The sequence below is a fragment of the Lichenostomus cassidix genome, chromosome 7 (assembly GCF_008360975.1).
Source record: "Lichenostomus cassidix isolate B80296 chromosome 7, HeHo_3.0, whole genome shotgun sequence".
Classification (NCBI taxonomy): Eukaryota; Metazoa; Chordata; class Aves; order Passeriformes; family Meliphagidae; genus Lichenostomus; species Lichenostomus cassidix.
In genome coordinates this window covers 18,023,690-18,040,123 of record NC_139488.1, presented here as the reverse complement: position 1 = coordinate 18,040,123, position 16,434 = coordinate 18,023,690, and the positions used below count along the sequence as shown (strand labels likewise).

General features: G+C 43.3%; 2 protein-coding genes across 6 annotated transcripts in view; one reads left to right on the top strand and one right to left on the bottom strand.

The window, feature by feature from the left end:
• TLK1 (tousled like kinase 1) overlaps positions 1-13,766 on the bottom strand; it is a 68,408-nt gene extending 54,642 nt beyond the window's left edge. Inside the window, exon 1 of one of the 5 annotated variants that reach the window (XM_085066475.1) lies at positions 13,636-13,766. Coding sequence is in view for 1 of the 5 variants with exons in the window: in XM_085066472.1 (XP_084922598.1) it covers positions 12,899-13,046 (148 nt within the window). In the remaining 4 variants the exon portion in view is untranslated. Of the gene's footprint in view, positions 1-7,180; positions 7,335-12,898; positions 13,047-13,243; positions 13,335-13,623 lie in introns of those variants that run through there. The other 4 variants (XM_085066473.1, XM_085066477.1, XM_085066472.1 and 1 more) reach the window with 4 other exon arrangements.
• On the top strand, positions 13,004-16,165 carry LOC146434666 (uncharacterized). Its single transcript, XM_085066487.1, has 2 exons — positions 13,004-13,985; positions 14,063-16,165. The coding sequence occupies exon 1, from the start codon at positions 13,004-13,006 to the stop codon at positions 13,958-13,960; it is 957 nt and encodes a 318-aa protein (XP_084922613.1). The 3' UTR covers positions 13,961-13,985; positions 14,063-16,165.
• Positions 16,166-16,434: the final 269 nt, after the last annotated feature.

Here is a 16,434-nt window from a genome sequence, read left to right as displayed (position 1 = left end):
GCAACTACAAAAAACTGTAACAAAACTGACGTATATTAGGATACTTAAACTGCAGAATAACAAGATTCACCACAAACCACTCCACCACCAGGCAGCTCATGAACAGGGATCCTGTCCCCCATGTCTGGCAGGCCATGCTACCTGTGAGATGGCTGTTTTCTCTTCCCCCTGTGTTGCCCGTTTAGGTGGTGCTCAGAGAACCAGACAACTAGATACTGTTCCTTCAGGTTCTGTGGTTTGCTTGGTTTTGGTTTTGTTTTTTAATTTACAACTCAAACAATCCAAGTTTCACTGAACAGGGGAAGAAACTCATTTCCTCAAAGTCCCTTGTAGGGAGGAGACTCTCAGAACGTGGCTAGACAAATTACACACACACAGAGCTGACACGTTAATGACTACACCTACATTTTTCTGGGACCTTGCAGCATTGCTCCCATTCCACAGATAGAGAAAAAAAAGGAGATTTATATCAAATGTCCATGAATTAGTAGAAAATCAAGTTTAAGACTATGGAGGGGGAAATATTTCAAACTTTTTACTCATTCTTCTTACAGCACAGCTACAATGCCTGTTGATACCAACAGTATACACTGAATTCAGTTGCAACTTCAAGTACTGAACATTTAGAAAATTTCAAACCCACTTAGTTCACACACAAAGAAACATCCTATGTAATCATCTGTCAAAAATTCAGTTTTAGTGTTGCTCAGCATCATCATTAAAGAAATTCACATTACAGCCATTTCTCCTATCCAGAGCTCATCCAAGAAGAAACCAGAAAAAGAAACCAGCTTTCTTTTCTGCTATACTATCACTTTCATTCAAGTTTTAGAAGGAAAAAAAAAGAAGGGATTTTCATTCCTTCCAACACAGTCCCTTCCTAAGTAAGAGCTGCCCATCTTGCTGGCTAAGCAAACTTTGTAGAACACAGTCTGCAATCACATGAATAAAACTTCAAAATGTAAATGCAGTTAAAGCCCTGAGGGCAACCAGAAATTAGGAAAGAGCAGAGTTAGACATCTTTGATGTTGCAAACTGAGTAACAAAATACTATTTTCAGGTGTATGTTCAAAACATACTTCAAGACACCAGTAAAAACACTTACCTGTAATTAACATCATCCACCATGTAGAAGCACCAGAACACTCACAGTACTTACTGCCCTTTTCTTCTTAAGGGATAAGGATGTTACACTGCTTTCTGCAGGCATTTTAGCAAAACCGAGTGTGATCCAACCTCTCCTCCCCGTCTGACAGGAGACAAGGCAGGATTTCTCCTTAAAATAGCTCACTCCAGAGGCAAAGGAGTACCATGAAATCCCTTGGATGGTTAAAGTGGGCTTCGTGGAGCCTACTTCCTGCACCTGACTTGAGAGACACAGAACAGACTATGCTAGTGGGAGGCAGCAGCACACCTCATCAACATCTGACAAATCAGGATGTGTTTTATCTGACACATATATAACACAACTGATCCATGCTCCCGTGTTTGGGGTAACTAAGCACCAGGTAACCACATGGAAAATGCTTTAAAACTTATACATTTATCACCAAACATATGATGGACTTACAAGAGGACCCAGAATCAGACTAGGCTTACCTCCATCAGTAAGAAAACACAAACAGTCCAAATGAGACCAGTGCCTTGCAGTCAGACACAGCAAAGGCCCTGATGAGAGTCCAGGTGCATGAAAGTATCCACCACACTCCCAGCCCAGCCTGCTGCTTTAGCGAGCTATCTCAGTGACAACTGAATAAAAAACACAAGAGGAGAAAGTTTCACCAGCAGCAGTTCCCTGAAGAACAAACAGGCTGAGCTGGAGGCTACCCTCCTCACCCTGCCTGTGCCCAGCAGAAACCACCACGGCCAGCAGGGCCAATACACACCACATCACCACATAGCACACAATGCCCCCAGAGCTGGCAGCCACGACCCAGTGAGCTCCTGCATGGCCACAGGACATATGAACATGTGATAAACTCTAACCATGGGAAAACTTCTAAATACAAGGTAGCAAATACCTACACAAATGACTGAGTACACCTGGCAGGTTTGAGACTAACTGTTAAAAATCAGTTTAGTCTCTAATGAAATCCTTCACATCCCTAATAGCTAGTCATGCTACCAATTTGGTAGTTACCTGAAACATTAATTCATTGCTTTCATTTACTGCTTTCACACAACAAAATATTGTTCTGCAAGTACTACATGCTAACAAGACTATTTACCAAATGAGAAAACTCCACTAAAAATGGCTTATTTTTCAGAAATAGCTCCTTCGACTCACTGTCTCTGGATCATCAATACAACAAACCCAAGAAATTCCATGACTCAATGGATGTAACAAAAAGCGTTTGCAACAATCTGTCTTAACTTAAACCTAAAAAAGTACGTGCAATTTCATTAAAGACTGAAAAAGTACTAACAAAATATGTTATTTCCCAAAAATCTCTCATTTAAAACTAGATTTCGTCTTTTCTCAAGTGGTAACTGGTGGTGAGTGAGAACTTTGACACCTCAGATAAGCCAGCATACTTCTGCAGTCTTTATGGACACAGGTGCCTGTGGCTGCGAAATCCTAAGCGCATAAAGCACTCACCACCCTTGCTGCCAGCACTACAGTGGGAGAGCTCCCGCATGGCGAACTGCTGCAGGACATGGCAGGACACTCCCGGCTGGCACTGCATGGCGAAGTGCTGCAGGACATGGCAGGACACTCCCGGCTGTCACCAAGCACCCCTCCAGCTGAGCAGGGCAGATTGAACATCGACAAGGTTCCTGCTCCTCCTGCACTGACCCACTCCCTTCACCTAAAAACTGCCCTCCCACCAGCAATATCAACAGCATGCACAAATGAAAACTGAGCAGCAGGACCATTGCTTAGAGAAGCACTGGGGAAGCAGAGAAGCAAGATGGTCACCCTTGCAACCCATCAGGAAGGCAAACTGGCAATGGGAGAAGTCCAGCTGAGTGACCTAGTGGTGTAGGAGAGAGCACACGACCCACCCAGGGACAGCAGGGATGGTGGCACACTGCCAATTTCTGCAACTTTTGACAGTCACTGGTATTGCTGCCTCACTGCTTGCTTCCCTTAGAAAGATGGGGTCTCGGAGCAACAAGAACAACACAAAAAATGAAGTAAAAATAGCAAGTTCTTTGCGCTTTTTTTTTTTTTTGTCTGAACAAACTTGAAGAGAAAGATTTAAGGGAAACAGCAGGAAGGTGGTGTCAGACACTGGCAGAGACTGGTGCCTGTTGTTTGCACTTCTCTGGAAGAAAAAAAACAGGCGAAAGGCTCAGAGAACACCATGATGCGATTTAGCCAAGAGAACAAATCAGGTCAACTAGCAATGCGGGGAAAAAACCCAAACCCCATCACTATTAGGGGTAATTTACTGAAAATTATTTCATTGTCATAGCTTCAGTATTTCATACCCAAGTTATGGTATATGTTGCAAGTATAACAAATAGGGGAGAACATACAAGAAATACAGTATCAATATATCATCTAATGCACAACCAGGCTGCTGTGAACTTTACACGTTTCTGCTCTTCTGTTTAAAAGCAAACAGAAACAAAAAACCCTAAAAGTCATCATATGGCAAAACTAGGATGATTAATCCAGCTGCCAAATTCTGTATCATCTGCAATCATCATCAGATTTAACAAAATTACATATTTGAAAAAATTAATCTAGTGTTTAAGAGGTATGTAATAACAAAGAACAGGAATTTAGAACACTTACTGAAAAGCAGCCAAAATTTTTGTGTAAGTTTAGCTTGTTTATGAGACTGCTTTGTGAAATCCAGAGTCCTAATGCCAATATTAGTATTCCTAATGATAAAACAATTCACTGAGCAACAATTTTTGTACATGTAAAAATGTGCACATTCAGGACATATAAAACTACTGTTTCCTTAACAGTAACCACTTGCATGTTCTGGATATGGCAGCATGTATCAAGCAAGCAACTGCAAAAGATATCACATATGGATGCAGAATACAAAGTACCAGCTAACAAGGAAGACACATATGATATCTGCTTTGCATAGTTTGAATACTGGTGTAACTCCTCATAGGCATTATCTGTATCAAAATCATTCAATAATACAATTTAATGACAGAGAAAATATGCAATTGCATCGTATAAGTTAATTAAATAAGCAATGAACTTCAAAAAAGCAACCACAATAACATACACAGCAAAAAGTGCTTTCTTAATCTCATTTAAAAATTCTAAGCCTGCATCTTCAGGAGTTACTTCTATTTGAATCCTACAGTAACTTTAAAATATTAAAATCCCAGTCCTTATAATGACCCTTCATAATACTAAGAACAAAGGTACTATAACATGAATTACTCCACTTTCTTCAAAGTCAAAGCTTATAGAAAGCTTACAAGAGACCCTCTTACCAAATCTTAGTACTGTGAATAAAACTTCTGAAACTAAAACATAACATCAATTTAATAATCAAAAGGTTTCTAAAACACGTCTCAAAGACACAGCAACCACTCCCAAACAGCCATCAGCTCAAGGAATAACTGAATTGCCAAAGGAAAAAACACCTGAAAAAAACCAAACAAAAAGCCTAGTAATACCGATTAAAACCACTCTTTATAAACACAGCTATCACAGTTGAAAAAAATTACTTTATGAAGATAATCATACCTCCTAGACCACCACCACTTTTGAACATTCTACTAATGTTAAAGTGATTAATCATGTGTAGATTTTGTTTTCAATTGCTTTATAACGAAAATATAAACTTTTTAATGGACATTACTTTTCTCATCACTTTCACTAAGAATAATCTAAGAAATAACAAAGGCTATATCGTGCTTGAGTGGCAAAGTAGTTATCAAGAGGGTATTAGGGCACATACTGAAAAAAACTGGCTAAAGTATTGTTGCAAAATTTAGAACAAAACTGTGGAACATATGAGAACATAGCATTAACTAGAAAAAACCCAATATTTACCAAATACAGCTATGCAGTGTACAGGTTGGATTAGTCTAAGCCACAGAAGTGAAAAAAGGAAGTATTACAAATCCTACTTGTGGCATCATCTGAGTTTGTCTCCAGAGAATCAAGAGGCCAATGAGTTCCATGGTGGAGAACAGAAAAGGGAAACACCTCTGCTGTTAAATCTACATGATCCCAAGAGCATCAGAGACTCGCAGAGGGAAGACCAGGATCTAAATTATACTGTTTGAGACTTACAGGACTTATGAAAAGCAGCTTGTACATTTATTGGTAAGATTACTTTCCAATTTCTTGCCCTTCAGCATATAGTTTAGAAGTATTTTTACTTCATTAAAAAAATGCAATCCACCAAAAGTTACAGATGCATGACACAGTGCTTGAAGTATCTATATGCTTTCAGTTCAAGGTAGTTACAAAACGTAATAGCTGAAAGGCTGGGTATATGTGACATCACACAACAGATTTTTCTAAAGCATCAGGATTTCCTTTATTCCTCAAAAAAAACCCCACCAAGTTATTTTTCTCTAATAGGTATAGATCAATTAGAAGTCCATAGAAATGGAATCCAGACTTGCCAATCTCTCAAATAATTGTGGTCAGGCTTCATTTCCTGTAAAAGGCACTCTGGACTTTCTTGCCACTATCCCCATCTCTTAAAATTTGAAGTTCAGAGTGCTTTTTTCTTAAGGCCATTATAAAGAAAGCACTGTAGCCTTAAGTTTCCACCTACTTAAAACTGGAGATATCATGAGGTGAGAGACACTGATTCATGCTCCTGTTGTCACCTCTCAGCTAGCAGAGGTGATCCTAGGGAATACCAACCTTCTCCATGATGTCCAGTTTCATGTAAAAGCTCCAGTAAATTAACTTCCTCACTCCAAAGTGACTAGATTCCTGTCACAGATGTGTAGTCACGCAACAATCCCTAGCTTTGCCTCTAAATCCTCAGAGGACAGTTGACATCTTCAGAGCCTCTCCAGCTAAAGCTATTAAGCACAAGGCAGATAACTTTTCTTACTTGTGTATTTAAAAACACGCTTCAGCACCAAACATTTAATCAAAGCTTGGAGCAGTAAGAATCTATGGTGAGGTTTAAAGTTTATGATCTATTAAATTCATAAAAGGGAAAAATACATTCAAACATTATAAACTTTAATGCTCTACTGGCAGCCAAACCTTCACATCACTGGAAACTGTGGGTGAGCTGCCTGAACCCGAGTTTTGAAGCACTTGATCAGCTTTCACCAGCAACTGCTTTGGCCCTTTTCCATTTGTTCAACCACTTCAACAGTTGGTTCACTCAGAACTGCTAAAGAGCAACTGACAACTTGGAAAGTAGGAAAGCCCAGCCTTCTCTTCCAAATGACAAACAAGAAGGACTGGTGACTGGATTTGACCTATTAACTCCAAATCTCACAAGGCACAGTGACCAGAAGTAATTGACTCATTTGACAAACTACAATTCTCCTTTACCTGGTTTAAATGCAAAGCACATTTGGATATATTTGTTTCTTCTTATGTACATAGCACAATTAGAATTCATTTTATTTAGCTAACAAAGTTAGCGAAAAGCTGACTAAAGCATGGGAAATGATGTTTTTTAAATATTAAGAATCTAAGCTGCATAACTCCTTAAATAAATGCATATAGATGTGTCCCCTCCTGCCTAGCAAGAGGTAGGATCAAATTAGACCAATTAGAATCAACTTTTCTTTAGGAAAAATAATTAAGCACAAATGTAAAATAAAATTAAAAACAATTATTTAATCAGGGTTTCCTGCTCACTGATTTTAGTCATGATTAAAATTAATAATACAGTCATTCTGATTTCAGTCAATCCCTCCAGCACAGACCCATCCCAAAGGGTCCCACAGTTCCAGTCTTCCCCCAGCATCTTCAGCATGTCCAACTTCACTTAAGACTTTCTGCTCCCTTCTTCCAGGACCAAGTTTGACTGAGGGGGATTAAAGCTTACAAGCACTCATGTTCCTGCCACCTACCACATCCTCCCCAGGGAAAGCCTAGGTGCCAAGATTTTTCTGCTGGTATATCTCAGAGCTCTGCTCAGGAATGAAAGGTGTAAAAACCCCAGAGAGAAGGTGCCTGGGAAGGAAGCAGACCTTTACTTCCTATCCCAAACAAACCATCTCAACAAGGATGGAGTCAAGACGATGCGAAATGTGGGATCCAAAATACCTTCTGATGCTCACTAAAGCGTCCCTACTGCTACCGAACTTTGTCCTTAAGTACTGAACATGAAGTGCAGTACTTGTTGCTCCTTGTCATTTTCAGCAACTATCAGAACTTTTCCACTTGCAACACCTGAAAAACTCGGTTATATTATGGTGGCCAGCTTCTGTTTAACTGCTTTCCAACGATCACAACTGAAATACTGGCATTCTCAACAGAAACCCTGACTACTCTTGTTCCTCTACCCACCTTCATATACACTCAGAGCAACTTGGCAAACCAAATTTCCCTTTTCCTCTTTTACAGCTGAAATACACCAAGCCAAACAGAAAGAAGTTCATAAAGCTTTTCTTCCTCCCACTTGTGTGCTTTTATGCTTTTTAGCTACAGTTCAGGAAATACTCTACTGCATAAACACAATTTACTAACTTCAACATTTTTTCTTGTGTAAAAAAAGCTCAGCATGGAACCAAAAAATTTAGTATGGGAGTAAATGGATGGGGAGCAACTACTACTTCAAAACACAACCTTACACCAAGAACACAAAAAGCATAAAGGATTATTTAAGCCTGTCATATTTCCATAATCTCAATTCTTAAGGTAGCAAAATTCTATAGAACTTTGATCATGATGCACATATATATAGTAGTGTTTCCCAGCAGTAGCAACAGTATTTTGCAATGATTTAGGATTATCAGTCTCTAAGAAAATCCAAAGAAATGTGAAGACTAACTGCAGACCACAGTTATTGCTAACATGCAAGTTTACTGCAGCTTGATGAAGAAAGAAATTAATTGCTGAAAAAAGAAAAAATACAGGGGGAAAAAAGAATGAGAGAAATAACAAGTTTTTTATTTGAATGGTAATAAATAAATACCATGAATGATAATAAATAAAAACATCCTGTGCTTATATTGATTTTCTCTCTGTTTAAAATTGAATAGGTAAATAGGAAATTTCATTCCAGGCATAGTAAAACAGAATTAAAACAAAACAGTTGGCCAAGGACTAATTTTCTCTATTTGCTACAGCACTTGCCTTTTAGAAACCAGATTCAAACAAGGATCTGTATTAAAAAAAGTTTCATTTCCCATTTCTCATTTGGACATGCTACAAGATCTCCTAAGAATCTGGCATAAGTATCAGCTCACTATGAGAACCACATCTTCAACAAAACCAGCAATAATATCACAAGCTAGAATTTGTGTGTATCACTGGCACATTAATCTCAGGCAATACCTGCTCATGCTTCAGCCAGCCTAAGTAACCTTTTATGATAGCTGTGTTCATTCTGAGTAAAAATATGCCATCATTTTTAAATACAAAAAGTGTTCCTGTTCTTCTCTGCTCCCATATAAACTGGCCAAACCCATAAAATTTTTCATCTATAGTTGAATGATAAAAAACAACAAAATTACTGTTAAAGTAAATAAAGAAGCTGAGATTTTTACATTACATGCAAACAACAGAAAACAACAACCCTGGAAGTTTTAGTAAGATTCAGGTTGCTTTTGTGATCATGGACTAATATACTGTATGTAGCATACAGCTACAACCTGGCATCTAGAAGCATTTTCTAGACTGAAAACGTAAGGAGAAAATAAACTGTACCTTTGTGCTCAGACACACTACTACCATCACATTTTAGGTAACAATAAATACAAATAATACACATTTATCAAATTTTAGGAAAGAAGTTACAAGCAAAATTTGCTACGCATACAATGCAACTTCTTCAAAGACTGTAAAATACATGGCGTAAGTTTATTTGCCATTTTATCATCATACATTAATTTGGGCTCAAATCTGAAAGCTGCAATTTGCATTACTGTTGTGTTAATTCAAAGTTCTATTGGGCGTTCTATTTTGCTTTTAACAGAAAGCCAACAGCACACAAAAAATAACTTACAAAGCGTTATGCTTGATTACCAGACACTATAGCACTGCCCAACCATATCCTGGGCTGCATCAAAAGCAGCATGTCCAGAAATGTGAGAGAGAGGATTCTGCCCCTCTGCTCAACTCTGGTGAGAGCCCACCTGGAGAGCAGTGTTCAGCTCAGAGGCCTCAACATAAGGACATGGACCTGCAGGAGGAACCCAGACAAAGGCCATGAAGATGATGGGAGGGCTGGAGCACCTCTGCTGTGAAGACAGCCGGAGAGAGTTGGGGTTGTTCAGCCCAGGGAAGAGAAGGCTCCGGGGAGACCAAGCAGCACCTTCCAGTACCTAAAGGGGGCCTGTAAGAAAGCTGGACAGAGAATTTAGTATGGGCATGGAGAGACAGGGCAAACGACAAGGGCTTTAAACTGATACAGGGTAGATTTCTATTAGATATTAGGAAGAAATTATTTATTTTGAATAAATATGAGACTCTGGTAGTTGTGGAGGTGTGCCTGCCCCATCCCTGGAAGTGTTCAAGGCCAAGCTGAATGGGGCTTTGAGCAACCTGGTCTAGTGGAAGGTGTCCTTGCCCATGGCAGGGGGTTGGAACTAGATGATCTTTACAGCCCCTTCCAACCCAAGGCAATCTATGAAATCTCTTCTGACTCTCTGCCTTGTCAGCATTGGCCTGAACATTCTCCATTTACAACACAGCCCTTTCCAGAGAAGTGCTTTAATATTTTTAGTTACATGGATAAAGCAGACAAAGTCTAGAAACTTCAAACAGGAAATTGTGTGGCTGCAATTTTGTGAACTATGGCACAAGATTTAGTCACATAATCTCACACATACGGTATGTAAAATAATACTGCATAACAGTCCTCCTAAATTGCTGATAACATCTACTGTGGGGCTCTTAAATAAGTGACCACATGCACCACACCTAAGTAATGGGTACATAAAACAACAGACAGAATGACAGACATCTACAAGCTACACTAAAATGCAAACAAGAGACAGTTCTTATACAGTAAAAGCGTACAGATGGAAATGTATTCAAGTCCATCCCAGTCTTTTCATTTCAAAACCTCAACACATTCAAATCAATACAGCTAATCCATGAGGCCACTCTAGATCAAGATATAGAAGATAAGATCCAATGAAAAACATTGCTGCAATGTTGCAGCTCATTTTAAAACATTAAAATATTTTTTCATATTATTTTCTCTCTTTTCACCTGTATTTTCCATGTAGTCTCTTTTGATACTGACAAGGTATTGCCATTTTATTATGAGTTTGTGCAATAGTTATACATGCCAGAGCTCTTCTTTTTGATTTTTTTCTATTAGAGATCCAGAAAATATTTTTAGAACTTCCTAAATCAAGGTGTTGGGGGTTCTGTTCTTAATAAACCAGAATCTTCAAATGCCCATATGAGACGTGAGCTGATCCCAGACCTTCACAGGTGAGGTCAGATCAAGCACAGCACACACAGTACACTCTGCAAAGGCCTGCATTTCCAAAGGCAACACGGACAGAACTCTCACAGGAGCCAACCAAAGGGATTTTAATTCACAAACAAGAAGGCCAGACTGGGAAAGAAACTCTGCACAAGTGCCAAGTGTGCCGTATCGGTAAATATTACCCACGCAAAACTGGCATTAGCAGCAATGCAGCTGTGATCCAGTATGGGCCAGCAGCCTTGTGTACTGCTCCAAAACTCATAACCTCTGTTAACACCACAAGGTATCACAAGTGTAGAAATGATGACAGCACAGGCTCCTATAAACACACTGCACTACAAAACTGCATGCTTATTAGCTTGATCTGGCATTGATCTTTCACATACATAAGCCAACATCTATGAACATACTGATGTGTTTATATTTCAAGGCCTACTGATTTCGGGCAAGATATTTCATTGTAGAATGTATATACATAAAGTAAGATGTGTTGATAACATCCCACAAGCATGAATGCAAAACATAAACCCAAGCATGGCAGCATATACTGATTTTCAAACAGAGCTACCCAGTGAGGACACACAATTAAATGCAACCCAGGAACACTGCACAAATACAGTACATTATAGTACCAAGCAAACGCCAAGGTTTTGACTACGTGTAACCCCATCATCTGTATTAGTGGATGCAAATTACAGTATCCAAAGAAATCTAACAGCATGACTTTTCAGAAAGAAAAATGTAAAAAGCACCATCATCATATTAAAAATGAGTTTCACAAAAAATATTTTTCTTGTCTCAAGAGAGGTACTCAAGGACCACCATTTTTTGTTAAAATAAATAGATATATAACTTATGCTACAATATCAGTTCAAGCTTGTATGGCAGGTATTTGAAATACATCCAAAAATATCCTACATATACATATTACATGCATGCATAACAGGAGTTGCAACACCGAAGAAACCTACTCTCGATAAACTTAAAACTATGAATTTGGCTGGTGGCTGTCATTTTTCTAAGAGCTTTGGTTTCCCAGAGAAGATGAGCACAAAATGCCTGCCACTTTACTCAGCATTTTTAACATATACCATGATTCCTTCCCAGGTATTTTCTAGAGCATTTCATGTCAATCTACCTGCAGGAGCGTGTGCAAAAGTGACACAGAGTGATACAAGTCTGACAACTACTGGCGTGCAAAATGGAGAAACCGGACTGCGTTATACATCGAATCCCTGCTACCGAGTCCCTACATCGCTTATCAATAAAAAAAAAAAACACCAAGAAAACCCATAAAGCAAGCAAGCAAGTAAGCAAGCAGCTACAGGAAGACCTGAAAAACAAAGACTCCCCATCTTTGCAACTATTTCTATTTTAAGTTAGCAAGTTTCCTGCTTGGGCGATGACGTTTTGCAGATGCTACAAGAAATACTACACGGTATTCATTAAACTGGGACAAATCAATTAAAATTATACAACTGCTCGGTATGCAAGTATCTGTGCATAAAAGTTCTCCTCCGCCACTAACCGGCGTTCAGCAAGTAGTTATTTTAGCTAAAAGCGCCGAGCAACTCACTAGCTGTATAACTGCTACATCTTGTGGCAACACATTTCAACACAAGGCGGAAAAGCAGACAATACCCGAAAGGGAACAGCGAAGGGACTTGTTTGCTCATAACCTTCATACAGATATTCCCTGCAAACACCCACAACACCCTGCTGTCGCTGTCGGTGTAACACAAGAGGGGAGGAGCAGGGGAGGGAGGAGAAAAATATTATCATCGAAGGCGTGATGGAGGACAGGAGAAAGTTGCAGTCATTCCGTGGCGGCCGCAAGGCGCCCTGTCACTTCTGGCCGCAAAACCGGCCGCCCCCGAGGGCGCTTTCCCCATGGGGACGAACCTCCGGTGTCGGCCCCGCTCCTTCCCACCTCCATGATGCCAAAAGTGCCTAACTCCCTCCAGCAACAGCGGCTGCATCCTCCGGCGCAGCACTTCTACTTAGCCACTGGCGGAGGGGAGCCTATTTCGGGGAGGACGCGGCGAGCGGCCGCCCGAGGAGACGCGAGCGGCGGCGGCAGAGGGACGGCCCGGGGACGGAGGGAACACGGCGGGTCCCGCTCCGCGGCCCGGCGCGGGGGGGAAACAACGAGGCGCCGCCGCGCTGACGAGCGGGCGGGGGCGGCGGGGCCCCGCTCGCCCATAGCCCGAGGCTCCGCTCACCGCCACCGGGCCCAGCGCTGACCCCGCGCCGCCGCCGGGGGCACCGGCCTCTCCCGCCGCCGCTCCCCGCCAGCCCGGGACCGGCCTCCGGCGGCGACGGCCGTGCCCCTCCCCGAGGGCCGGGCCCCCCGCGCAGCCCCGCGGCGCGCTGGTTACCTTCCTTAGGCGGCTTGCCGGGCGGCGCGCCGTGCAGCTGGGAGGCCGCCGCCGCCGCGGAGCAGCCCTGCAGGCTCGGTGGGGACGTGGAGAGCCGGGACCAAGATGGCGGCCCCTCCAAACTTCCACTGCTACTTTGGACACTCATCAAGCTACTTTCCTGGAGCCCGGCAGCCGCCGGGGGCGGCGGGGAAGGCGGCGCGGCGGGGGGACACCCAGCGCCGCGCTCATGGCCGGGGGACCGGCCCGACACCGGCGCGGGGAGGCCGCCGGCAGGGAGCGAGCTCCGGAGGCAGGCGGGGCGCGGGAGAGACGGGGCGCGGGGCTAGCGCAACCTGCCCGCACCTCTGCACTGCGTCGCCGCCGCCGAGCAGCCGCCTGTGTCTGAGGCCAACCTTCCCCGCCGCCGCCGCCGCTGCCGCCGGGGAGGGGAGGGGAGGGCGCAGGCGGGGAGGGGTCATGCGCAAACACGATCGCGAGCCGAGCGAGCGCCGCGCTCCGCCGGCGCCCAGCCGAGCCCCGCCGAGCCGGAGCCGCCCAGGGGCGGCCGGCGGGAGCGGCGCCAGCCGCGCACGCACCTGCCCCCGGCCCCATCGCGCCGCGCGGCCCGGGCGCGCCGGCTGCTCCCTCCGCCCGGCTCCTGCCTCTGGCCGGCCCGCAGCCGCCCGCCGGCTGACCCCCCTCCCCGTGCGCGCCTGTCCCGCCGCGGTACCTCGTCCCCTTACCCGAGCGCGCACCTTCCGCGCCGCGGACGGCCTTCCGTCGGCCGTCCCGGCCCAGCCGGAGGTGGCTCCCCTGAGGCCGCGGCGCTCCCCTCCGTCCCGGTTTCCTCGGCGGCACGGTCCGCTCGTGCCCCCGCGCCGACCGCCGCGCCTTCCCCCGCGCCCCGCCGCCACGGCCATGGTGGTGTCGGGGCGGGGCGGCGGGGGCGGGAGCGGCGGCGGAGACGGTGCGCGCCTGCCGGGGCCGGAGCCGCGCCGCCCGGCACCTCCCCGGCGTGCGGCCGCGCGGGGCGAGCCCAGCCCGCTGCTGCGGGAGTGCGGGCGGCAGCGGCGGGGCTGAGCGGGCTCTTCCCGGCGCCGGCCAGGTGAACGTTCTTTTGGCCGCATCTCCGGGGGCTCTCGGGCGCCTGTCTCTTCTCAGTGTTTTTCTTCTCCCGGGCAGGACGGTGTGGCAGCAGAGACTCGGGGCTACTCGGGAGAAGCTGATGTCCCAAGGGAGAAGGCTTTGGCCGCCAGCCGCAACCTGCTTCGCCGCGGAGCAGGAACTCCCATGGGATGAACTCGGGCAGGAGCCATCTGTCTAGCAGGCCCACCACCTCACCCGCTTCAGCCGCCAGGCTGGGGCTCCCGCCTGGGCACCAACGCCGACCGGGCAAATTTCAGAACGTTCCTCTCTGCCTTGAGTTTAGACACTAAATTGCAAACTTAGCTGAATGTAAACCCATTTTTCAGTTTCTCCTTCCTTAAAATTAACATAGTCGTGACTGAGAATGTCAGATATATGGGAAGTCAGTTCTGAAACAAAACCTTTTTATTTACCAGTGCAACTTAGAGATAACAATGACTCTGATTACTTAAAGAAAAATTCATAGGTTGCAGATATATTGTATTTTGGCTATATGGAAAATATATTCGGCATTCAGGCATGGTGCTTATTTCGTGGTTGCTGTGTGGAGACATTCTGGCCATCTACTAACCTACTTTCCCCTCTATCTGAGAATGACAGGAATAGGTTACTAATGTTGGATTGCAGCTCTGTGCACAACACACATATTACTAATTCTGTCTCTTCCTTTTAAAGTGACATCTGTCAAATTATCTAAGTTCTTCACCTCCCACAAGTATACAGGATAGCTGCAAGATTCCTTGCAATTTGGTATTAACTTAAAGTAAAAATTAGTGTGTTTACTTGCTAAAGAAGTCTGTTCCAGGATATATATTTAGTAACAGCTATACTTTTTTACTTTCCTTTTTTTTTTTTTTTTTCCAGAGAGAAGCAATCTGATATTTCAACCAGGAATTGTTTTTAACAACTTGATCTTAAAGACTTCTCAGACTTTACCTAAGCACATTACATCAGGAAATTTCCAGTACTTGGGCATAAAGTAAAACAGTGCTGGTTCACTCTGACTGCAATATTAGCACTTAGCAGCTGGCACAGGATATTCTTGCCAGGTTAAAACTAAAACATACTCATAATCCCACAATCCATATGATAGCATAAGTGAAAATGCAGCTTGGTTCCTGATTAATATAGCCTGCTGCAGCATGCTGCTTTTAAAATATGCCAAGTATAAAGCAGTAAGTGCAAGAAATTGTCTCTTTGTTTGTAGGCCTTGGCATCCACTTAATACAAACCCCTGCAAAATCCTTACAAAACCATACATAAGCAAGCATTCTTTCTGCCAGTTTTGCTTACAAACTGTTGCCTAAAAATCTTTCCACTGACATAGCTGAGACATCTTGTTTAAGTAAAGCATTACTTGCTTTGATTAGGGGAACAGGACATCATGAAGAAGATCCCATTCATTACTTCTTCTATCAGAGATGCAGTTTAAATATAAAAATTCTGAAGTGTCTTTTGTATTTTCAAACATTAACACTATGAAAAATAATCAGATCTTTGTCATGTGTTAAAGAATACCTCATTGAAGGACTAGAAGTGAGTGGACACGTACTGCAGGACTTCCCAGCAGAGCACAGTACCTGCTGCAAAATATGAGTTGGGTCTGCATTTTGTAGTATAGCAGAACTGTATCTCTTGATTTCGTGAGCTGTTGATGTAGAGAATGAAAGCAGAGTGTGAATTATATAGATCATCTCCAGATGAAACAACCTATATAACTTCAAGAATATATGCAGTTGGCTATATTTCCCCTGTTTAGTTTACAGGAAACCTACTTTCTTACTGAGTTAGAGCTGGCACTGACTTTAATGTCTTGCTTTATTTGTAAAGCAGCATTGCTTCAGTGTTACCAATTAGTAGTATCATGGCAGGAGAGAACACCTTCATTAGTACCTTTCAGAAATTTCAAATTTCAAAATACTTCCCTTATCAAATGTACATAATGCTTTTCCTTGAACACGCTGTCTTTATTTTGCAATAAAACTATGATCCAGTGGCCAGAGAGATGACCTTTCTCTCACAGTAGTGAGCAATCAGTCAGCATCACCTGCCCAAAATGTTAAAAATCAAATCCAACTCATATAGTCCTAAGTATTACTCCTTCTTTTTTAAAAATACAATAAATATTAAATTGTTCTGTTTGCTTTCTAGTTTTTAGGAACACAATAGTCTGCTATCAAGGTTTCTTATGTGAACACTGCATACCATCAACATCAGGCATAACTTGGGGTAGTAGATACAGGGAAATCAACTTTCAGTGGGATTGTTCTGGATCATTACGAATCAGGTGCCCCACACTTACCTACATGGGAAAACTTTATTCCAGTTGAAGCCCCAGAAAATTAATTTGGTTTTGCTCATTCCTATGGAAAAGGACCTCAAAATTCAGATCAGAACAGAGAATGTGT